The following is a 23,727-nucleotide window of genomic DNA, read 5'->3' as shown; positions in this document are numbered from 1 at the left end:
TCATGGGTTGTATTTATTTTTGCTTTATGAGCTATTGCTTTATTATACAGAAGACCCCTGTTGTGATGCTACGAAACAGAACAAGTATCATTTTGATTGGCATTTGTACATTTTAAGTAAATTCCCCATTCTGCTGCTTTTGTCGAAGAGCCTGGTTGTGAGAGGGGATGACCGTACTGCTGCTCGTACTTTTGGAAGTAGGTGAGGGTTCTGCACAGCTGGGGGCTGGTCATCAGGATAGCTTCAGCAAACTCCCTTCCCTCCACTTCCCTTTCCCTACCTGAGAGGTTTCCTCTCCCTTAGTTGATCCTTTCTTGGATCTACAGTATGTAGATCCCCCATTCAGAGGTAGGAAAATTCAGATAAATAAAGAAATAAAATCCCTTCCAACACAACCTTATGACAAGACAGAGTTGTCTTTGCCCCTGATGGCTGGTACTTCACAAATCAGAAATCATTAATACTGACTAATGAGATGGCATATATAAAAATCGCCTAACTAGACAACTAGATAACAAATGCGGTTCAAGCCTTACTTCCTTGTTTTGGAAGGTTTACATTATGTAGTCCCTGAAATTTACAGTTAATACTAACTTAAGTTTAGTCCTTCTTCCTTTCCTCCCTGAATTTGTCTGCCCAGATGAACAGTTGCACCTGGTTTAGATAATAATAGTTATGATATTTGTTAAGTGCTTACTATATGCCAGGCACTGTACTAAGCGCCAGAGTGGATACAAGCAAATTGGGTTGTACACAGTCCCTGTCCCACGTGGGGCTCCCAGTCTCAATCCCCATTTTACATATGAAGTAACTGACGCAGAGAAGCGAAGTGACTTGCCCCAAGTCACACAGTAGACAAGTGGCAGAGCCGGGATTAGAACCCATGACCTTCTGACTCCCAAGTCCGTGCTCTATCCACAATGCCACGCTGCTTCTACATGATTTCCTTAGCCTTGGTATTATTTGACACACCAAGATTCACATTCGTGCAGTATTTCAAATCGATTGGGGTTGCCACCACAGCTGCCATACCAGAACTGCATGCAGGTTTTCTGCTTTAAATTGTAGAACCATTTCAGAATATAGTCCTGGCACTCCCCTCTGTCCTGTGCCATAGAGCAGACATCTGGAAAAATCAAATGTGGATACAGTTAGATTATATTTGTGAGAGGGACTATCTATTAAGTCATCTTCTGGAGCTAATTTTCCTGCCTAAGGTAGTTACTTCTTTACAAGACAGTCATTCTTCTCATCCCCACTTAATTACCTTTGACACCTCTCTCATTTTTTATAGCATTTATTAAGCACTTACTATGGGCAACGCACTGTTCTAAGCACTGGGGAGGTTACAAGGTGATCAGGTTGTCCCACAGGGGGCTCACAATCTTAATCCCCATTTTACAGATGAGGGAACTGAGGCCCGGAGAAGTTAAGTGACTTCCGCAAAGTCACACAGCTGACAATTGGCAGAGCCGGGATTCGAACCCATGACCTCTGACTCCAAAGCCCATGCTCCTTCCTAGTTTAAAGTCTGGTCAGACTTCTCCTAATGTCAAAAAATGATTTCAACCATTCACCCTCTTTCATATTTTATTTCTTGCAACTGTCCAATCCATTTCTTACTTCCCCCGAACTCTACTACGTCTATTCAGAGAACTTTTATTTCCTATTCAGAAAGAGCAAATATAGTGATTTCCTCAATTTAAAAGCTCAGATACTTTTTTCTACAAAATGAATGCTGCTTTTTTTTTAATCCAGAGAATAGATGCCCTACTTGCGAATGACTTTTGCCCAGGTCCCCAAAAATGGACAAAATGGAGGTTAGCCAGATTAGAGCAGTCAGATAATATAATAATAATAATAATAATAATAATAATAATAATAACATTTATTAAGTGCTTACTATGTGCAAAGCACTGTTCTAAGCGCTGGGGGGGATACAAGGTGATCAGGTTGTCCCACGGAGGGCTCGCAGTCTTCATCCCCATTTTACAGATGAGGTAACTGAGGCTAATTTTCCTGCCTAAGGTAGTTACTTCTTTACAAGACAGTCATTCTTCTCATCCCCACTTAATCACCTTTGACACCTCTCTCATTTTTTATAGCATTTATTAAGCGCTTACTATGTGCAACGCACTGTTCTAAGCACTGGGGAGGTTACAAGGTGATCAGGTTGTCCCACAGGGGGCTCACAATCTTAATCCCCATTTTACAGATGAGGGAACTGAGGCCCGGAGAAGTTACGTGACTTCGCCAAAGTCACACAGCTGACAATTGGCAGAGCCGGGATTCAAACCCATGACCTCTGACTCCAAAGCCCGGGCTCTTTCCTAGTTTAAAGTTTGGTCAGACTTCTCCTAATGTCAGAAAATGATTTCAACCATTCATCCTCTTTCATATTTTATTTCTTGCAACTGTCCAATCCATTTCTTACTTCCCCTGAACTCTACCACGTCTATTCAAAGAGCTTTTATTTCCTATTCAGAAAGAGCAAATATAGTGATTTCCTCAATTTAAAAGCTCAGATACTTTTTATTACAAAATGAATGCTGCTTTTTTTTAAATCCAGAGAGTAGATGCCCTACCTGCGAATGACTTTTGCCCAGGTCCCCAAAAATGGACAAAATGGGGGTTAGCCAGATTAGAGCAGTCAGATAATAATAATAATAATAATGATAACATTTATTAAGTGCTTACTATGTGCAAAGCACTGTTCTAAGCGCTGGGGAGGGATACAAGGTGATCAGGTTGTCCCACGGAGGGCTCGCAGTCTTCATCCCCATTTTACAGATGAGGTAACTGAGGCTAATTTTCCTGCCTAAGGTAGTTACTTCTTTACAAGACAGTCATTCTTCTCATCCCCACTTAAGTACCTTTGACACCTCTCTCACTTTTTATAGCATATATTAAGCGCTTACTATGTGCAATGCACTGTTCTAAGCACTGGGGAGGTTACAAGGTGATCAGGTTGTCCCATGTGGGGCTCACAATCTTAATCCCCATTTTACAGATGAGGGAACTGAGGCCCGGAGAAGTGAAGTGACTTGCCCAAGGTCTCACGGCAGACATCATCATCATCAATCGTATTTATTGAGCGCTTACTATGTGCAGAGCACTGTACTAAGCGCTTGGGAAGTACAAATTGGCAACATACAGAGACAGTCCCTACCCAACAGTGGGCTCACAGTCTAAAAGCAGACATGTGGCGGAGCCGGGATTCGAACCCATGACCTCTGACTCCAAAGCCCGGGCTCTTTCCACTGAGCCACGCTGCTTCTCTAATTATTCCATGTAATTCCGTGTAACTTCCAAATGTTACATGTGGTGAGTGAGTTTTGCTTAACTTCTGTATAATGATCTTAAGTGTAACTGTCGGTATCAAGAATGGTGAGTTTGATTCTCTGGGAAGCCAAAAAAAGCTTTGTAAGGCCTCTGGTGTGTTCGTGTGGTTCCAACCTGCTGAAAATGGGAGCGGTGGGGAAGTTCTGGGGCATCCCAACAACTGGATATCGCTGCGCCTGTAGGGATGGGATGATGAGACTCCCCGTAAATGTGTGCATGGACAAACCACGCACCCCACAAGGTCATTCATGTGGTAAAAGGGAAAGTCGATTGCATCTTGTTCTAAATTTACTTAATTTTAGAGAAAGCATATTTGGATATTTGCCACTGTTGGGCTTTCCCCTACTGCAGTACGCACTGGGATATAGAGATTAGCCCTTTGGTCCGCCCTCATGCAGACTTCCACAGATTTCTGGTTTTCATCAGGACTAGAAGTAGTCCATTAGACTACTATCCAAACTATCTCTTCCCCCCTTCAAAGTCCTACTGAGAGCTCACCTCCTCCAGGAGGCCTTCCCAGACTGAGCCCCCCTTTTCCTCTGCTCCTTCTCCCCTCCCTATTGCCCCGACTCCCTCCCTCTGCTCTACCCTCTTCCCCACCCCACAGCACTTTTGTTTTATTATTCCATTTATTTTATTGATGATGTGTATATATCTATAATTCTTTCTATCTATTTTGATGCTCTTGATGCCTGTCTACTTGTTTTGCTGTCTGTCTCACCCTTCTAGACTGTGAGCCTCCACTTCCTACTCGAGTAGCTTACAACTTTAACTTTCTATTCATCTCTGTCTGTATATATGTATATATGTCTGTACATATTTATTACTCTATTTATTTATTTATTTTATTTGTACATATTTATTCTAATTATTTTATTTTGTTAATATGTTTTGTTTTGTTCTCTGTCTCCCCCTTCTAGACTGTGAGCCCACTGTTGGGTAGGGACTATCTCTATATGTTGCCAACTTGTACTTCCCAAGCGTTTAGTACAGTGCTCTGCACACGGTAAGCGCTCAATAAATACGATTGAATGAATTAGACTCCGTGAGTTTTTATAAAGGAAACTCTTTTGTGGAGCATTTGGTACTGAGCACTATGAAAGGTAAAAATGTACATTTTGTTGTATCCCCAAGTGCTTAGTGCAGTGCTCCGCACACAGTAAGCATTCAGTAAATACCCTCGAATGATTTTGAAAATCAATCAATCAATCAATCATATTTATTGTATCAGTCGTATCAATCCAGCAGTAAAGAGATTTTTTTGAAAATAAATGTACATGACCTAACCAAATACCACCTTACCAAAAACCATATCTACCAGCATGGCTCAGTGGAAAGAGCACGGGCTTTGGAGTCAGAGGTCATGGGTTCGAATTCCGGCTCTGCTACATGTCTGCTGTGTGACCTTGGGCACTTAGCTTCTCTGAGCCTCAGTTACCCCATCTGTAAAATGGGGATTAAGGCTGTGAGCCCCAGGTGGGACAACCTGGTCACCTTGTATCCCCCCCCCAGCACTTAGAACAGTGCTTTGCACATAGTAAGAGCTTAACAAATGCCATTATTATTATTATTATTATTACCATAGTAGGCACCTGCATTTCCAGTTGTCTATTTTGGGAGCTCTTTTCTATTTTCTTCAGGAGCATATTTATTATCCTCGAAATAATTATCTTCTCCTTGGGGTGTGGTGAGTTTCTCAGCTGTTGAATTCACCCCTAAGAAGCTTTTTCTCCTCTCAGGGGTTTCCAATCTTTCCATATAGTCAGAGTCTTTGAGAGAGAACCTGTGGAAACAATATGAGAGGTTCAGTAGACTCCTCGCTTGTGCTCCGTGCTTGGCGGTCTCTCCTCCTGTCAGAAATAATGTTTTTTACACAGCTAAGCTCGTACCATAAGGCCTACCTCTTTGTATTCAAGCGTTCCTTGTTATCTCCTCGATTCTGCTCTTCACACTCTTTGAGAAGTTCTGGAGGAGGGTAAGGATTGATGTCACCTACAGAAAAATCATGGGGTGGGGGGGAGATTGTTTTTAGTCCATGAAGTATTCCGTATTTCTTCCGAAGAGCTGGTTGGACCCAATTCTCTTCCTCATGTGTAAAGGAAAGAGAACATGAGCAGGGTGTATAATGAAGATTTATACCAAGGCAAAAAACTTCCCCTCTCTTTCAGGGATATACCTGGAGTGTAATTCTTTTCCTCTGCTCCTCCTCCCCTCCCCATCACCCTCCCTCCCTCCCTCCGCCCTATCACCTTCCCCTCCCCACAACACTTGTGTATGTCTGTCCATATTTATTACTCTTTTTATTTTATTGAGGATGTGTATAGGTCTATAATTCTGTTTATCTATTCTGATGGTATTGACGCCTATCTACTTGTTTTGTTTTGTTGTCTGTCTCCCCCTTCTAGACTGTGAGCTCAGTGTTGGATAGGGATTGTCCCGATTGGTTGCCGAATTGTACTTTTCAAGCGCTTAGTACACCATCTCTCCGTTGCCGACTTGTGCTTTGTACTTCCCAAGCACTTAGTACAGTGCTCTGCACACAGTAAGCGCTCAATAAATACGATTGAGTGAATGAATGAATGACCGTCTCTCTCTCTCTCTCTCTCTCTCTCTCTCTCTCTCTCTCTCTCTCTCTCTCTCTCTCTCCCCGTTTCAGACTTGTGCCTTGTCCTTCCCAAGCACTTAGTACAGTGCTCTGCACACAGTAAGCGCTCAATAAATATGATTGAAGGAATGAATGAATGAACGGCCGTCTCTCTGTCTCTCAGTTGCTGACTTGTGCTTTGTCCTTCCCAAGCGCTTAGTACAGTGCTCTGCACACAGTAAGCGCTCAATAAATAGGATTGAAGGAATAAAAGAATGAATGGCCGTCTCTCTCTCTCTCTCAGTTGCCAACTTGTGCTTTGTCCTTCCCAAGCGCTTAGTGCAGTGCTCTGCACACAGTAAGCACTCAATAAATATGATTGAATGGATGAATGACCGTCTCTCTCTCTCCATTCCCGACTTGTGCTTTGTACTTCCCAAGTGCCTAGTACAGTGCTCTGCACACAGTAAGCGCTCAATAAATATGATTGTAGGAATGAAGGAAGTAAGCACTCAATAAATTCGATTGAAGGAATGAATGAGTGACCGTCTCCGTTGCCGACTTGTGCTTTGTCCTTCCCAAGTGCTTAGTACAGTGCTCTGCACACAGTAAGTGCTCAATAAATACGATTGAAGGAAGTGCTCTGCACAGTCAGCGCTCCATAAATATGATTGAACCAATCAATCAATCGTATTTATTGAGCGCTGACTGTGTGCAGAGCACTGTACTAAGCGCTTGGGAAGTACAAGTTGGCAACATACAGAGACCGTCCCTACCCAACAGTGGGCTCACATGAATACTGAGTCAGGGAAGCACAGTGTGACCCATCTTTCGGGTGCATCCGAGAGAGTGTGTTTCTAGTGGTTGGGCTCTTCTGAGAAGGATAGAACTCTATTTGGGCCAGTTAGGAGAAATACTGAGATGATTGGGAGCAACGGAGGACATGCCCGAAAGGGAGGGGAGCATGACATCCTGAAACCAGAAAAACCACAGGCCATGTGAGCAACCTGAGGTTGCTTGCTGCTTGTTGGCCAACATTCTGATTTCTTGTTTCCTAGAATCCCTTGTTCCTGGGCACGAGGCAGTCCCCTTCAGATCCCTCTCAACCCAAGCTAGACTCTAAATGTGGGGGCCCCAGACCGAAGCACCACCCCAGGCCCCACAACCAGTTGGTTCCCCACAGCCTCCTGCTCACAAAGGGAAGAATAAACAGTGTCTTCACATCCCTCGTCTTCATCATCATCATCAATCCATACTTCCATCCATACTTCATGCTGCTGCCCAGATTATCTTTGTCCAGAAACGCTCTGGGCATATTACTCCCCTCCTCAAAAATCTCCAGTGGCTACCAATCAATCTGCGCATCAGGCAGAAACTCCTCACCCTGGGCTTCAAGGCTGTCCATCCCCTCGCCCCCTCCTACCTCACCTCCCTTCTCTCCTTCTCCAGCCCAGCCCGCACCCTCCGCTCCTCCGCCGCTAATCTCCTCACCGTGCCTCGTTCTCGCCTGTCCCGCCATCGACCCCCGGCCCACGTCATCCCCTGGGCCTGGAATGCCCTCCCTCTGCCCATCCGCCAAGCTAGCTCTCTTCCTCCCTTCAAGGCCCTGCTGAGAGCTCACCTCCTCCAGGAGGCCTTCCCAGACTGAGCCCCTTCCTTCCTCTCCCCCTCGTCCCCCTCTCCATGCCCCCCATCTTACCTCCTTCCCTTCCCCACAGCACCTGTATATATGTATATATGTTTGTACATATTTATTACTCTATTTATTTATTTTTTTATTTTACTTGTACATATCTATCCTATTTATTTTATTTTGTTAGTATGTTTGGTTTTGTTCTCTGTCTCCCCCTTTTAGACTGTGAGCCCACTGTTGGGTAGGGACTGTCTCTGCATGTTGCCAATTTGTACTTCCCAAGTGCTTAGTGCAGTGCTCTGCACATAGTAAGCGCTCAATAAATGCGATTGATGATGATGATGATCAATCGTATTTATTGAGCGGTTACTGTGTGCAGAGCACTGCACTAAGCGCTCGTCTTCTATTCTAATGGACTGATCAGTGGTCTGGGAAGATCTGGATTTTAGTCCCAACTCCGCCACTTCATGCCTCATGCTGCAGTTTTCCCCCAAATGTCCCATTGCCTGATCCAGTACAGTCAGCCAAATGCCTCTGCGTTATAACTGTCACCGTTTTCCGCCAGCCAAGTCCTCCACCCCCACCGCTGCTACTCACTCCTTAGGAGATTGAGAAAGGCCCGGATAAACCGCCGGGCATATGGCATTTCAAGATCCAGAGCGTCGTCCAGTCTCAGCAGGTGTTGTTCTAAAGGGGAACTAGAGAGATCAGCCAGTTCACCAATGCTAACAGCTCTGCCCAGGGCCACAGTGAATAAGGTGTATCCTTTGCATCTGGCATCCAGTGAAACTTGTCTCAGAATTGACCTGTCCCAGGCACTTGTCTCGCTTCCCAGAATTATAAAGAAGACCCTGTTTCTCCTTGGGAAGGGAGCCTGTAAGAACACCTGCTCCATCGTCCATTCCAGGGCGTGGGCGATGGCAGGTGGCCCTTTCACCTGGCGGAAGGACGTTTGAATGTGGCTCTTCATCCGTGGTCCGCTGCGGTAGGTGAGCAAGTCGAACTCCTTCTCGGCTGGTAGAATGTCTTCGTAAGGGAAGAAACCAGGAGGTGCGTATTGCACCAAGGCCACCCGGGCCCCAGTGTTGGATGTCTGGGGGTGGGTGGCAATGACAAACTGATCCAGCATGGTGCTCACAAAACGCTTCACGACACTGAACGTTTCACTCCTAACACCCCGTGAACCATCCACCACATAGGCAATGTCCATATTCACCGGGATGGGGGACAGATTGTATTCCTCACAGTCCAGTTCCCTGTTGCAAGGATCTAGAGAGGAACCCAGAGAAATGAGAAATTAATCCACCAGTGACTAGCAGGCAGTAAGAGCTGACAACCTTTTCTCTCCGGTTCTTTTTCATTACAGAAAATGTGTCCCTCAAAAGAGAACTTTAGAAAGAAAATTAATTTTGGGGGGCCCATGAATCCCAAAGAACGTGTTTTGAACTTGGTCAGTGAAATCTTCCTTAAAATCATGGTATCTAAAGGGTGAATACTGAACATGACCAATTTTCCTTTTTCTCAGATTCCACGGTAAACAGAATGGCAAATTAAAAGATGCAAAAAAAAAGTTGACAGCCTACAGCCATTGAGTTAGCCATTCTTACTGAAGGGAAGCTGAAATATCAGTCTTTTCTGGGCACAACAGTGGCCATTGGGATGCCTTCTGTGGGGCAAAAATCATGACGATTCCTCCACTCAGAGCAGTATTCTGAGAATGGAAGTTTTTCAACCTGAATGCCTCTTATTACTACTGGTGCCTGGGGTCAGCTGATCTAGAGCTAGGGCTCGCTCGCTCTTCATTTCCTTCCCTCCAGCAGTAAAGTGTCATGATTCTTAGGTAGGCAATAATTTGGTTGAGTTTCTTTCTGAAGGAGCAGAGACCATAATACTGTGAGGGCCTTGGAGCAAGGGTCTGTGAAGCCTTCTCCTCTTCCCATCTGCTTCACTCAGCAGCCACCTGAGAGCTGAGTAGGAAGGGAAAAAAGTAACTCCTGAGACTCATAGTCCCAGAAATTCCCTTGGAAATTCCCAGTGCACTCCTCCGTGTCCTCGTTCCTCAGGTCTCATCTTCATGGTAAGCACCCATCCACAGCTTTTGGGGGAGCTTAGCCTGAATTGTGTTGCAAGGGCTCCGCAGAGGTTTGAGGATGGAAGTCCTACCAAAAAGAAGCCCCCCTCCCCAAACAAATTCTCTGTGACCCTGAGCAAAAACTCTGGCAGCCCCAGTGGACTGTCCATGCCCTAAATGGATACTCAAACAGGAACAATTAAAAACCTTCCTTAAAATCACTCAAATCTCATGATTTGGTCATCATAAATCATGCTGTATAAACAAATGAGTCAAATTTTACAGCAAATCCACGACTCTGGCAGAGCCCAAAATGAGCTGTTGAATGTACAGATTTACCGTAGCAGAGCGTACAACTGGTCAGCCTCTCCAAGTCCTGTTCCTCCTTGCTTCCCCAAACAAACAGCTTAAATTGCTCTGAATCATCCATCTAGTATAAAACATACATAAAATGATTCTTATTTAGGTTGATGGACTTTCAGTTTTCTGTCTGACGGGGCAATACTAGTGACAGAACAAAGGAGCAGATAAATTTCTAGAAAAAAAAATAAGCTTTAACCGTCAGTTACCTGCTTCGGCTGCAAACTGCCCCAGGGTGGTTATAATGTGTTTATGATGGGACCCTATTCAGCCCAGTTGACATAAGCTCACTTTTGTCTGTTCAGCAGGTCTTTGGGTCTTCCAACCCTTGGTTTCATGCCTTTTTGAGTCGGTTATCTTAGTTGAGGGCAGAAATATTTAACTTTTTTTGATTCTCCTCAAATTGTTCAATACGCTCTCCCCCTAAACTTTCATTCTTTGAGGATCAGGACTGAAGGACTTTTACTAGGAACCTTTGGAATGATTTTTTTGCTTTTCGATGTTGCTGTTCCTGTTGTGGGCAGGGACCATATCTACAAACTCTGTTATGGAATGCCCAGTGTTTTAAGAAAGCAAGGTCAACATAGCTGATAAATCTAGATTCTGGGTGAAGCAAAAAATAATAATAATAATTGTCACTGAGACTTAGAAAATATGTATGCTGGGAGCTGATTTATCTGTGCCTTCCAGAAAATGAGGCTACCAAGTCCAGAAAACTCTCAGTATTGTTTCAGCTGAATAGGATGCAAAGCCAGGCAGGCAATGTTATTAAAATCCTTTTTGTGGAGGACGGATGTTGAATAGCTGTAACATGAGGTGAGAATTTCATTCTGTTAAAATTGTCACTGGCTTCCTCCCTGGAGAAAATAATTTTGCTGAAAGGCTGGCTCAGAAGCACCATCTCCAACTCCAGTCACACACTTTCTCAGTGATTTAAACTGCTGGCTAGGGCTTGCTGGGAGTGGAGAAGTGGCAAAACTATCTTGGGCAATTGGGGAAGTTGCCCGTGGGACCCTGATCAGTGAAATCTTCACATTTTCCAACTGTCCAGGCTTTTGAGCAATTTGCAGTTACAGTACTTAGACAGAACATATCAATAAATCAGTTATATTTATTGAGTCCTTCCTATGTACTAAGCACTTGGGAGAGTTCACGACGACATCAATTCAAACCAGATGCTTCACCAAAATACACTACCTAGCTGCTCCAATTTTGCCCGTAATTGACCTCTGCCCAATCACCTGTGCAGTGATCTGTCCCCCCACTGAAATTTTTTTGCGCCCCCCGCTTTTTTTAAAATCATATTTGTTAAGCACTTACTATGTGCCAGACACCTGAACTAAGTGCTGGGGTATATTCAAATTAATCAGGTCGGACGCAGTCCCTGTCCCACATGAGGCTCACAGTCTTAATCCCCATTTTATGGGTGAGATAACCGAGGCCCAGAGAAGTTCACCGAGTTGCCCAAGGTCACACAGCAGACAAGTGGCAGAGCTGGGCTTAGAACCTGGGGCCTCCTGTCTCCCAGGCCCGTGCCCTATCCATTAGGCCACACTGCCTTTTCATAAAAATAGAGGAGCTGCTTCTCTTGTAGAAATATTCTTGAAGATGATCTCCCCCTTGTCCCCCTTGTACCCCCTCCATCCCCCCATCTTACCTCCTTCCCTTCCCCACAGCACCTGTATATATGTATATATGTTTGTACAGATTTATTACTCTATTTATTTATTTTACTTGTACATATCTATTCTATTTATTTTATTTTGTTAGTATGTTTGGTTTTGTTCTCTGCCTCCCCCTTTTAGACTGTGAGCCCACTGTTGGGTAGGGACTGTCTCTATATGTTGCCAACTTGTACTTCCCAAGCGCTTAGTACAGTGCTCTGCACACAGTAAGCGCTCAATAAATACTATTGATTGATTGATTGATTGATTGACAACCAGCCTTAGCCAGGCATGCTTTCTATATAATTAGTTCAACCCCCAGGTACATGCCGTACTTACCACAAAGGCACGACGGACATTGGGAACATCCGAGAAAGCAATTATGGCAGGAATGATGCCCAGAGCGCTTAGCTCCAGTGTAGCCGTATTGATAGAAGTGGCATCTTTGGACAAGCCTGCGGCAAAGAAGATGGCCACCTTTCTCAGAAGTATACCAGCACGGGTCCGCTTGAACACATTCCTCGCTACAAATAGCATGGCCCTGCCAACATTCCTGGAGCCAGATGAATGCTTCAAAGGTATTTGCCCAACAGCAGCCAGGAGCAGATTCTTCTTCTGGAAGTCCGAGAAGCGTAGCAGATATCTAGTGTTGTCGTTGTATGAAACGATGGCCACGCGGGCGCCAGTTGGACAGTTGTTTCCGCTGATATTCATTCTCTCCAGGAGTGATAGCAAAATGTCGATCATCCTTTTGAAATCTGATGGGGTGACACCTTCAGACATGTCCAGGGCAAAAACCACTTCCGTTGGGAACACCGGACATCTAGGGGTATCTGGATCAAAAAATAAGCCATTTACTTGATTTCAGTAACCCACCAGCATCCGTGATTTAAGATCTGACCAATGAGCAAAACTATTTACCTGATGAGCAAGCTGAAAGAGAAAGGAACAGAAAAAGAAATAATACGGTTATGTTCCTTTATACAGTAGCGTGTTTTCCACTTTTCTGTTCTTTGGGTGGGGTTCTGAGATGTCACATCTTCTAATTATATCATCTTATATGGGAAGAGATACCATCATGAGGAGGTGTGACCTGTTCCTGCCTCCCTTTAACACAACACAACACAACACAAATCAGCCAAGGCAAACAGTTCTCTCTCTTACACTTGAATATCTCTATGGGTAGAATTTCAACAACCTTTCTGAACATCAGAGGACTGGAAAGGCTCTAGGTGGGTGGGGAGGGGAGAGACAGGAAAGAGGAGGCAGAGGAAAGGACGGAGAGGAGAGGGAGGCAAGGTGGCCCAATTATAAAAAGTAGCCCTGCTGTCAAATCACCGTTAATCCTGGAAAGATTTGGAGTCCTGAGTCTGCCTCCCACTGGCCCCAAGGAAACGGAAACCCAAATGCAAAACGTACTGACGAAGGAAGAGGTGGATTTTTATAAAAGAACTAGTGTGATATAATAATAATAATAATAATGGCATTTATTAAGCGCTTACTATGTGCAAAGCACTGTTCTAAGCGCTCAGGAGGTTACAGGGTGATCAGGTTGTCCCATGGGGGGCTCACAGTTTTCATGCCCATTTTACAGATGAGGGAACTGAGGCACAGAAAAGTTAAGTAACTTGCCCAAAGTCACACAGCTGACAATTGGCGGAACTGGGGTTTGAACCCATGACCTCTGACTCCAAAGCCCGGGCTCTTTCCATTGAGCCATGCTGCTTAGAGGCAATGCAAGAATATTGTTAAGAATGAAGAGTAATCATTTTCAAACAGTGTTTTTTTGTGTAGCTGTGTAGGGTAGGGAGTCTGTTGCTTGAAACCGAACGCTTGATTTCTTTAGTGCTTAGGTTAGCCATTGTTTTAACAAATCCAAAGGACAAAGACTCCACATTTGCTCATATAATGGAAACAGAACTGACTGCAGAGGTACTAGAGTGCGTCACCTGCCCATCTCGCTCCTTCAACCCTGAACAGAGGAGTCTGTCTCCAGAACTAAGAAAATGATTCCTGGTCTTTTGGTAGCCGGTGATCTTGGCTCTCTGATGGTAACTTGGTGATGAGAACAGTTACTTACTAAAAATAGTTCCAAGTCCATTTCTACACCAAGTCCCATTACACCCCGACCTCCATGGGTCTTTCTTCTTCATCTCCCAAAACTCATCTAATTCCCTCCAGTCCAAATCCATTGCCCAACTCATGCAGCTTCCTGTCCTTTGGTTCTTTGGCAAGCCAAGGGTGATGCAGATTTGTCAGATATGAGGAAAGGATGGAGCCTATACTCACGGCAGTTGAATCGTGTAAAGTTGACCATCTCACAAGGCTGTTTGGAAAAGAGAAGGGTAAAATGAAGTTTCAATTTCCACATAAAGAATTAGAAGTTTTCTGGGCCCACTTCCTGGGTAATTTATACCACCTGAAGCTTGGAATGAACAATGGGTACCTTCCACCTGAAGAAAAAAATAAGTACCTTTTCCAGTGCAGACAGCCCTACCTTGCTCTTTATTGTCTCTCCCGTCAAAGTCATCCCCAAAGTTTCACACCCAGAAACTCTGACTGAGGAACAGCCTAGGCAGCTCAGCATTCATCCAGCATTTTCTGCCTAGTCCTATATTAACTGTCCATGCGGTAGGTTGGAATAAGCTCCCACTTCTAACTTCTGTATCACTTCATTCCTTACCCCATCCCGGAGGCGCTTCCCTCTGCCCAACCCTTTCTCCTGCCCTTCTGGTGATGCCTTATTTTCTCCATGGGGCCATTATCTCGAAAACTAGTATGGTATATGGATCAGGCAGAATGTGGGGTGACAAGGAACATGTGGGATCATAAGGGTTTTAAAGATAATTTTTTTATCCTATTGTGGCAGATGTGTAATAGGCACAGAGCATGTTTTCAGTGAATAAGATCTATCCTGGGGGTTAAAAAAAGAAAGCCCTAACTAGGACCAGGATCTGTCTTGCAGGCCACGCCAATTCCTAGGGTGTCAGACCACTGGGCAGTACTTTGAGGGATGGGCTTCTAGGGATGCGGACATTCTTGGTGACAGGATTATGGAGTAGTTGTAGACATAGGCCAGCTGAGGTGTTGCTCCCCTGTCCTCGTCCCCAGACATCCCTAGGTAAAAATACCTAAATTCCTTCTGAAGCAGGTCATCCTGATGAGGATACCCTCCAGTAGACATAAATAAATTTAGAACTTGAAAACCCCTTACCGTCATAGACATCACACCTCTGGGTCCTTTTATGCCCTGGAATAAATGAAGACCCAAAAAGTTTAGAATGCTTGTCCTAAACACCCAAGAAGTGTTTCATTTTGAAACATAAAAAGATTTAGAGGCTAGCAACATGCCTGTTCTCTTTTTCACTTTATGGACTTTTTTTTCTATACTTAACTGAGATTTTATGCAAAAAAAATGGTGAAATAATCATATTATTAATGTAATAAAATCCTAGATTTCCCAATTTTTTTTTTTTGGCAGACAAAGAAAACTGTATTCAAGTTGTTACCATTGGTCCAGGTGGGCCGAGATCTCCTGGAACTCCTCCTAAACCAGGGTAGCCAGCAGTATGCTAAAATGAATCAGACCAGAGTCAAATGATTTCTCCTTGGACTCAGGCTTTACAATTTCAGGGGATTGAATTGGCTTTTTGGAATCCTGAAGGGAGTGAGAAAACAGCCTAGAGAAGAAAGGGATGGATGCGTATAGAATACTTGCGTTATTTTATGAGAGGCAACAGAAACCTCATGGATTAAACTACTCCTTGGTTGGGTGGACGTGAAACCCCTTTGGTTACTTTTTAAAGTGGGATGGCAAAGATCCAATCAATCAGTGGAATTTATTGACCGCTTATTTGTGCAGAGCACTGTAATAAGCACTCAGAACAGTAAAATACACTTGGTAGACACAGTATCTGCCCTCAAGGAGTTTTCAGTCCAACTGGGGAGACAGACGTTAAACTACATTACTGATAAGGGAAATGGCCAAATATAAGGCTATGGGGATGGCAACCATTGGAGGTATTTGAGAAGCGGGAAGGTGTTCATTCACTCGTTTATTCAATCATATTTTTTGATCGCTTACTGGGTGCAGAGCACTGTACTAAGCGCTTGGGAAGTACAAATCGGCAACATATAGAGACGGTCCCTACCCAACAACGGGCTCACAGCCTACAAGGGGGAGACAGACAACAAAACAAGTAGACAGGCATCAATAGCAGGTGTGTGCAGAATGATTTTTTTAAAAAGATGACCCAGGCGGCTCAGCGAAGTGTGGATTGGCAAGGGAGAAGCTGGAGGCAAGGAGGTCAGCGACGCGGCTGATGCAGTCGTCAGGATAAGATGTGTCAAGTTCTTGAACCAATGTAGCAGTTTAGATGGAGGGGAAAGAGCAAATTCTGCAGATGCTTTGGAGATAGAACGGACAAGATTTAGTGCTACCAGCCAAACCGTTAGCAGGCTTTTGGCATGTAATGTGATTGTCCCCATCGCCACTCCAAAGCCACCTGTGCTTCTACAAGCGGGTCAGAGTAGCCTCAGGGAAATCATTCTTAGTGCCAGCTCTGGACTAGGAATGGCTACCCAGGTCAAAGACTCTTCCAAGGCTATAAACAGATGTTCTAAACTCTCAAAGCCTTCCTGATGATTCTAATAATAACAACAACAATAATAATAATGGCATTTATTAAGCGCTTACTATGTGCAAAGCACTGTTCTAAGCGCTGGGGAGGTTACAAGGTGATCAGGTTGTCCCACGGGGGGCTCACAGTCTTAATCCCCATTTTACAGATGAGGGAACTGAGGCACAGAGAAGTTAAGTGACTTGCCCAAAGTCACACAGCTGGCAGTTGGCGGAGCTGGGGTTTGAACCCATGACCTCTGACTCCAAGGCCCGGGCTCTTTCCACTGAGCCATGCTGCTTCTCATGGGCTCTGGCATTGTTGTGGGTGAATGTTGAATGTGCCATTCAACAAATAGTGACAAAACAAATGTCCGGGAGAAGAAATAGTCTTAAAACTAGTAGGGGATTCAGCAACCTGTCATGACAAGGGCCATTTTCCTACAAAACCATTCAGGCCATGTTTCCCCACACCTCAAAAACCTGCAGTGATTGCCCATCCAAATCCATATTAAATAGAAACTCCTTACCATTGGCTTTACCATTGGCTTACCATTTCCAACTTGTACTTCCCAAGTGCTTAGTACAGTGCTCTGCACACAGTAAGTGCTCAATAAATACAATTGAATGAATGAATGAATGAATTGGCTTTAAAGTACTCAATCACTTTGCCCGCTCCTACCTCGCCTAGCTACTTTCTTACTACAACCCAGCCTGAACACTTCGCTCCTGTAATGCCAACCTACTCACTGTACCTCAATCTCTTCTTTTTCCCCGCCAACCTCTCACCTATGTCCTGCCTCTGGCCTGACACGCCCTCCCCCCTCATATCTGACAGACAATTACTTGCTCCACCTTCAAAGCCTTATTGGAGGCAAATCTCCTCCAAAAGGCCTTCCTTGACTAAGCCCTCATTTCCTCTTCTCCCATTCCCTTCTGCGTCACCTGTGCACTTGGACTTAATCCCTTTATTCATCCTTCCCTCAACGCCACAGCACCTGTGTACATATCTGTAATTTTTTATGTATATGAATTGGCTTTCCCCCTCGCCCCCCTCTCCATCCCCCCCATCTTACCTCCTTCCCTTCCCCACAGCACCTGCATATATGTATATATGTTTGTACATATTTATTACTCTATTTATTTATTTATTTTACTTGTACATATCTATTCTATTTATTTTATTTTGTTAGTATGTTTGGTTTTGTTCTCTGTCTCCCCCTCTTAGACTGTGAGCCCACTGTTGGGTAGGGGCTGTCTCTATATGTTGCCAATTTTTACTTCCCAAGCACTTAGTACAGTGCTCTGCACATAGTAAGCGCTCAGTAAATACGATTGATGATGATGATGATGATGTATATGATGTCTGTCTCCTCTTCTAGGCTGTAAGCTCACTGTGGGCAGAGAATGTGTCTGCCAACACTATTATATTGTTATGTTGTAGTCTCCCAAGTGCTTAGTACAGTGTCCTGCACACAGTAAGCACTCAATAAATACGACTGATTGATTGATTGACAAGTGCTTCAGTATAACCTATGGCTTCTGTAACCAAGTCATAGAGTGCTTCTTGGGAATTGTTGCAACTACTCCCATAGTGATGGGTTGGTCACAGTTGTACCCATTTTCCACCCCTCAAAAGATTCCAATAAGGATGAAAGAGGTAGCTGAAGAATCCAGGGGTCAATGATCCCAATTTAGGAAATAAACCAGAATAGCCACAGTGAGATTCCTAGCAAGCACCAAATATCCAGAGCAGCTTCCGACCAGTGAACCCTCAGTATGGGAGCCCGGCCCGCCCTTTGCAGAAGGAACGGAGCATCCAGAAGGCTGCCCTCTTAACTGCTAAATAATAATAATAATAATAATAATGGCATTTGTTCAGCACTTCCTATGTGCCAAGCACTATTCTAAGCGCTGGGGGGATACAAGGTGATCAGGTTGCCCCACATGGGGCTCACAGTCTTAATCCCCTTTTTACAGATGAGGTAACTGAGGCTCAGAGGAGTTAAATGACTTGCCCAATGTCACACAGCAGACATGTGGCAGAGCCGGGATTCGAACCCATGACCTCTGACTCCAAAGCCCGGGCTTTTTCCACTGAGCCACGCATTAGGGAGGCTGAGCCATCCGTAAGCAAGGGCTATGGCCTGGAGTGACATGGCTCCTTAGGATCCCCCCTCCAAGCACCGTTTCCCCTTTCAATGGTCTAAATTTTTGAATCCTGTGCTTCAGTTGCTCCTGTGGTTTGTAATATAATCCTCTTTCTATGTGCCCATCGTCCCCTTTTTAGATTGTGATTCCCTTATTGAATCCTATATGAACAGTTTATCTTGTGCCTGCTCCCTTTCTTTCCTCCCACTTCTCCAGCTGGAACAGTAGCAGAATAATAATAGCCCCCCAATCTGCCAACCACCAACCTCGTGCTCGGGGGATGGCTATTATTCATTCCTTCAATCATATTTATTGAGCGCTTACTGTGTGCAGAGCACTGTACTAAGCGCTTGGGAAGTACAAGTTGGCAACATATAGGGACGGTCCCTACCCACTGGAGAGGCAGGAGGAAAGAAATAATAATTATGGTATTTGTTAAGCGCTTACTATGTGCCAAGCACTTGGATAGATCCAAGGAGAGATACACAGTGAAAGGTAGCAGGCAAATGTAGAGGCGGGTTTTTAGTTTTACTGTGTGTTTGTGCTCAGACAGAGAGGGAGGGGAGGAGAAAGGAAGGAAGGTGTGGTGGAAGCTGTAGAGTACACCCTCACAGAACAAAAATAAATCACAGAAAATATGGAGGGAAAGCACTGTTGACCTATGTGGAATTTACATAGCCCTAGTAAAGTGTTCTTATTATTATTGAGAACTGGAACCCATCAAAAATTCTTTTTAAAGTGTTTGTTGTGCTCACCCCTCTTCCTCTAACCCCCTTGGATCCTTGTTTTCCTGGGTAGCCTGGAGCACCATCTTCTCCCTTTTGAGAATTTAAACCAGAAGCTTGAAGGTGAGACGATACCGAGGAAAAGAAATAGTAAATGCTGTTACGGAAATCCTAAAAAGGTTGGACTCCTTACCTGCAAGCCAGGAAATCCAGGGAATCCATATTCTCCCTAGTGTAATAAAGGAGAGGCATTTCTTTAGTCTAATTTGGGTTACGCCTTCCAGAGCTTTGGGGGGAAAATGCATGTTTCGTAAATCTAGGTAAAACAGACTGTAAACACTGGTCAAGGTGAGCAGCTAAAGTTCTCACTCCCATTCCAGGTTTCTCCCAGGGGACCAGCTTTTATTTTTGTAGTCCTGGATAAAATGATGTAGAAATTGATTTTTATAAAATGCTTTCCTTTTCTTCCGTATATTGAGATTTCTTTTCACCACTCCTGTAGTGAATCGGCAGTAGTCAGCTGCTGCTTGTGGGGTTAGAGGGATTGGAAGGACCTCTAGCACTCTATTAAACTCAATCGAGGTGCGGGTCTCCACTAACTGTTCTCAAATCCTAAGGTAGAAACAATTCTTAGGAGATAAAATGGTAAAAAGAAGTCAAAAGCAACTGAAACTCCATCCTCTTTTTAATGGGAAGTGGTGCTTGGGGAAAGGTAACACCAAAGGCAAAATGTCACATGAAAGAAATCTTGACTTCTGGCCACTCTCACTCATTTGTTCAACCAAGAATGCTCATTTAAGGCCCACCAAAATCATCATCAACATCATCAATCGTATTTATTGAGCGCTTGCTGTGTGCAGAGCACTGTACTAAGTGCTTGGGAAGTACAAGTTGGCAACATATAGAGACGGTCCCTACCCAACAGTGGGCTCACGGTCTAAAAGGGGGAGACAGAGAACAAAACCAAACATACTAACAAAATAAAATAAATAGAATAGATATGTAAATGATGGGACGTAGGTGCAGTGGCAGTTGCAGCTGTGGTGGGTGGGATAGCAGGAGAGCCGGTCATAGCTGATGCAGGGATTTGGCAGGGAGAAGGGGCGAAAAGCTACTGCAAAACTCTACTGTGGGAATGCCGTGGGAAAGCCACTCCGGTGACCTTTCCCCAAGTCCCCAGCAAAGATGGAAGGAGACTGACCATAGACAATTAGGGGGAAGGACTCTCCACAGCCATACTTCTTCCCGGCTCCGTCTCCCACTCTTCCCAGTTGATCCCACTGGCCAATTAGTTTCCAGGCCCTTATGTCACTCCTTGAGAGGAATGGCACAGTGGATATATATTAGTCAGAAGCTCCTGAGGATTATCCTCAAGTTTTGATAACCATTCAACGTCCTTGCTGCAACAAAATAGTAGATGGTAAAAACTCCGTGTCTAGAACCTAGAGAAGCGCCGTGGCCTAGTAGAAAGAGCACGGGACAGGGTGTCAGGGGACCGAGGTTCCAATCCCGGCCTCACCTTGTCTACTGTGTGATCAAGTAACTTAACTTCCCTGTGCCTCAGTTCCCTCATCTGTAAAACGGGGATTAAAACTGTAAGCCCTTGTATCGACTCCGATGCTTAGTCCAGTGCCCGGCACTTGGTAAGCGCTTAATACCATTAAAAAAGAATTTTTGATTGCTATCCTCCATGAAAAAGATGAGTTGCGATTAAGTATTCAGAGGACATAAACACTGCTTGAGCCTACCTTAGCTCCTTTTCTTCCTTGATGACCATATCCTTCTTTGCCAGGTAGGCCCTGTGAAAATGGCACAGTCAAAGTTAGGGGACGTAATGGACAGAGCCTTCACATATTTAACACTGGATATTTGGAGGTGTGGTGTACTAGATAACTGTCTAGTTAGAGACTGAGGAGAGCAAAAGCCCTAGCGAAATTATGATTGTGATGAAAAGAGGGGAGGGTGGGAGTTCATCGGGCAGATGGACCCTTCCCACTGGACTGCAAATGGGGGTGTCCTCTTTGATTTAAAAATTTCTCTGCCTTAAGGTGCATCCCAGATACCTAGACTAGCCCTTGCCAGGGGATTGTTATAGGAAAAATTGATTTTCAAGGGGTAAAAAGGCAAGACAGCCCTTTCTCATTATAATAATAATAATAATGGCATTTATTAAGTGCTTACTATATGCAAAGCACTGTTCTAAGCGCTAGGGAGGTTACAAGGCGATCAGGTTGTCCCACGGGGGGCTCACAGTCTTAATCCCCATTTTCCAGATGAGGTAACTGAGGCCCAGAGAAGTTAAGTGACTTGCCCAAAGTCACACAGCTGACAATTGGCGGAGCTGGGATTTGAACCCATGACCTCTGACTCGAAAGCCCGGACTCTTTCCACTGAGCCACGCTGCTTCTCTCAATTATCCTATTGTGCTGTCTGAATGATGAGTTGGAAAGCCATCTGTCATGGATACTGCAGTCAAGAGACTTTAATAGCAACTGCATGGAGACTTTAATTCATAGGTGGGTGTAATGGGCTCCTGCTGAATTTGGTAAATGGACGGAAATGACAACCACAAATCCAAACCCTATGAGCAATTAGGTGGTAGAGAACAGAGGATTTGGAGAGATAAAGGGAAAAAGTGATTAGAAGTCCAAATGCAATGATATGTGATGTACTTTGTTCAGAACACTAAAATTTAGTGTCCTTATTCTGGTTTTAGAATAAGGGTCAAGGACATTTCTACTTCTCGATGGTATTAAAAGGAATGATGAGCCTGAATCATCTTTATCCCAAAAAAATCTATTTTGGAGACATCTACCATGGCCTGGCAACTTCTTCAACTGTTGACTTTAGTTAAAATTTCATAATTATCATTAAAATGTTTCATTTGCAGAGGCAGCGCCAACATGCGCTCTGAAAGTAAGAGTAATGTGAGTGAAGAGAAAAGGAGAGTAGGATACTTCTCCCATATGAATGTTTATGCTCCGTCCATTTTGATAGCATTTTGGTGTCTCTGGGAGAGCTGGATGAGATACTCAGAGTTCAGGACTTTCTTTATCTCAGAGATTTCAGACAGCCAAAGAAGAGAGAAATCACAGTGATGATAAATGAGATGAACAGCATCGATAATCAGTAAGGTGTTACAAATTTAAAAGCAGAAAAACAAGACTCACAGGCACGCCTCTTGATCCTACTGGCCCCAGTGGGCCTCTCTCTCCTAGTTCTCCATGATCTCCCTATTGGAATATAATTAAAATGAAATTATTTTCCCTTGCCGATCTTTTCATTCATTCATTGATTTATTCAACTGTAGTCATCGTAGGTAAGCCCTGCAGTTGTTCTACTGGGAAAAGCCCTGTTTTGAATCAGGAGACCTGAGTCCTAGACTCACCTACTCTGTCAAATAGTGATAGTTTCTTACCAAAGGACCGTCCAGTGCGTATCACAAGGTGGACAGAGCCAGCAGGAATCCTGAAAAGTAACTGGCAATTTGGGCAGCAGAGACCGTAGTGGTATTGATGCAACTATCTTGTGGGTCATGGCACCTTGGCACGGCATTTCGTACTCTACTGTGAATTCTTCAGCCATTAATGCGTCCTGATCACCAAAAGCATTGCATGCACTTCACAATGTGCGAATGCCTGCCACTGAAACACTCGTTCCCAGAGGGAACAAGACAGGCAGAGAAGGGAAAGTGAGAGTGTGCTCTGCCCAAATCACCAGCGTTCGTAATCAGTACCTCCGTACGGGTTCTCGACCTGAAATATCAGGACCAGGGCTCATCCATCATTCCCAACCAGAGACTCCGTCTTGTATTCACTGAACTCCCACTGTGTGTGCATGGGAGGATACAATAAAATAAAAGACACAATCCCAGCTCTTGAGGAGCTTAGAAATCATAAATTGTGTACTACGGAGGCACTGGAAAAGTGGGGGAAATGTAGATAAAACTGATAGTAGTAAAGGTACTGACAAATGAAATAAAAAAAAATGGAATGTTAATTCAATCAATATATTAAGTGTTTACTGTGTGCAGGGCACTGCAATCAATCAATCAATCGTATTTATTGAGCGCTTACTGTGTGCAGAGCACTGTGCTAAGCACTTGGGAAGTACAAGTTGGCAACATCTAGAGACAGTCCCTACCCAACAGTGGGCTCACAGTCTAGAAGGGGGGAGACAGAGAACAAAACCAAACATATTAACAAAATAAAATAAATAGAATAGGTATGTACAAGTAAAATAAATAAATAGAGTAATAAATATGCACAAACATATATACATATATACAGGTGCTGTGGGGAAGGGAAGGAGATAAGACGGGGAGGATGGAGAGGGGGATGAGGGGGAGAGGAAGGAGGGGGCTCAGTCTGGGAGGTACTAAGCACTTGGGAAAGTACAATACAACAATAAACAGTGACATTCCCTGCCCACAATGAGCTTACAATCTAGAGGGGGGGAGACAGTCATCAATACAAATAAATAAAATTACTGATGTATACATAAGTTCTGGGGTGGGGGGGACTTGGGGGAAGAGCAAAGGGAGCGAGACAGGGCGACACAGAAGGGAGTGGGAAATGAG

The 23,727-nt window shown here is 44.3% G+C and overlaps 1 protein-coding gene across 1 annotated transcript in view; it reads right to left on the bottom strand.

Annotated features, from left to right (window-relative positions):
• Positions 1–959: 959 nt before the first annotated feature.
• The window catches only part of LOC119922424 (collagen alpha-4(VI) chain-like), a 78,105-nt gene continuing 55,337 nt past the window's right edge, over positions 960–23,727 (bottom strand). The window contains 14 exon segments of the mRNA XM_038742271.1: positions 960–1,126; positions 4,935–5,125; positions 5,244–5,334; positions 8,157–8,828; positions 9,970–10,060; positions 11,994–12,487; positions 12,576–12,587; positions 13,944–13,980; positions 14,869–14,904; positions 15,164–15,226; positions 19,179–19,241; positions 19,342–19,377; positions 20,897–20,947; positions 22,319–22,381. Of these exon segments, the coding sequence (XP_038598199.1) occupies positions 960–1,126; positions 4,935–5,125; positions 5,244–5,334; positions 8,157–8,828; positions 9,970–10,060; positions 11,994–12,487; positions 12,576–12,587; positions 13,944–13,980; positions 14,869–14,904; positions 15,164–15,226; positions 19,179–19,241; positions 19,342–19,377; positions 20,897–20,947; positions 22,319–22,381 (2,067 nt within the window).

Source organism: Tachyglossus aculeatus, chromosome 2, assembly GCF_015852505.1.
Source record: "Tachyglossus aculeatus isolate mTacAcu1 chromosome 2, mTacAcu1.pri, whole genome shotgun sequence".
Lineage (NCBI taxonomy): Eukaryota > Metazoa > Chordata > Mammalia > Monotremata > Tachyglossidae > Tachyglossus > Tachyglossus aculeatus.
The sequence above is the reverse complement of the archived record's forward strand: the minus strand, read 5'-3'. Positions and strand labels throughout refer to the sequence as shown.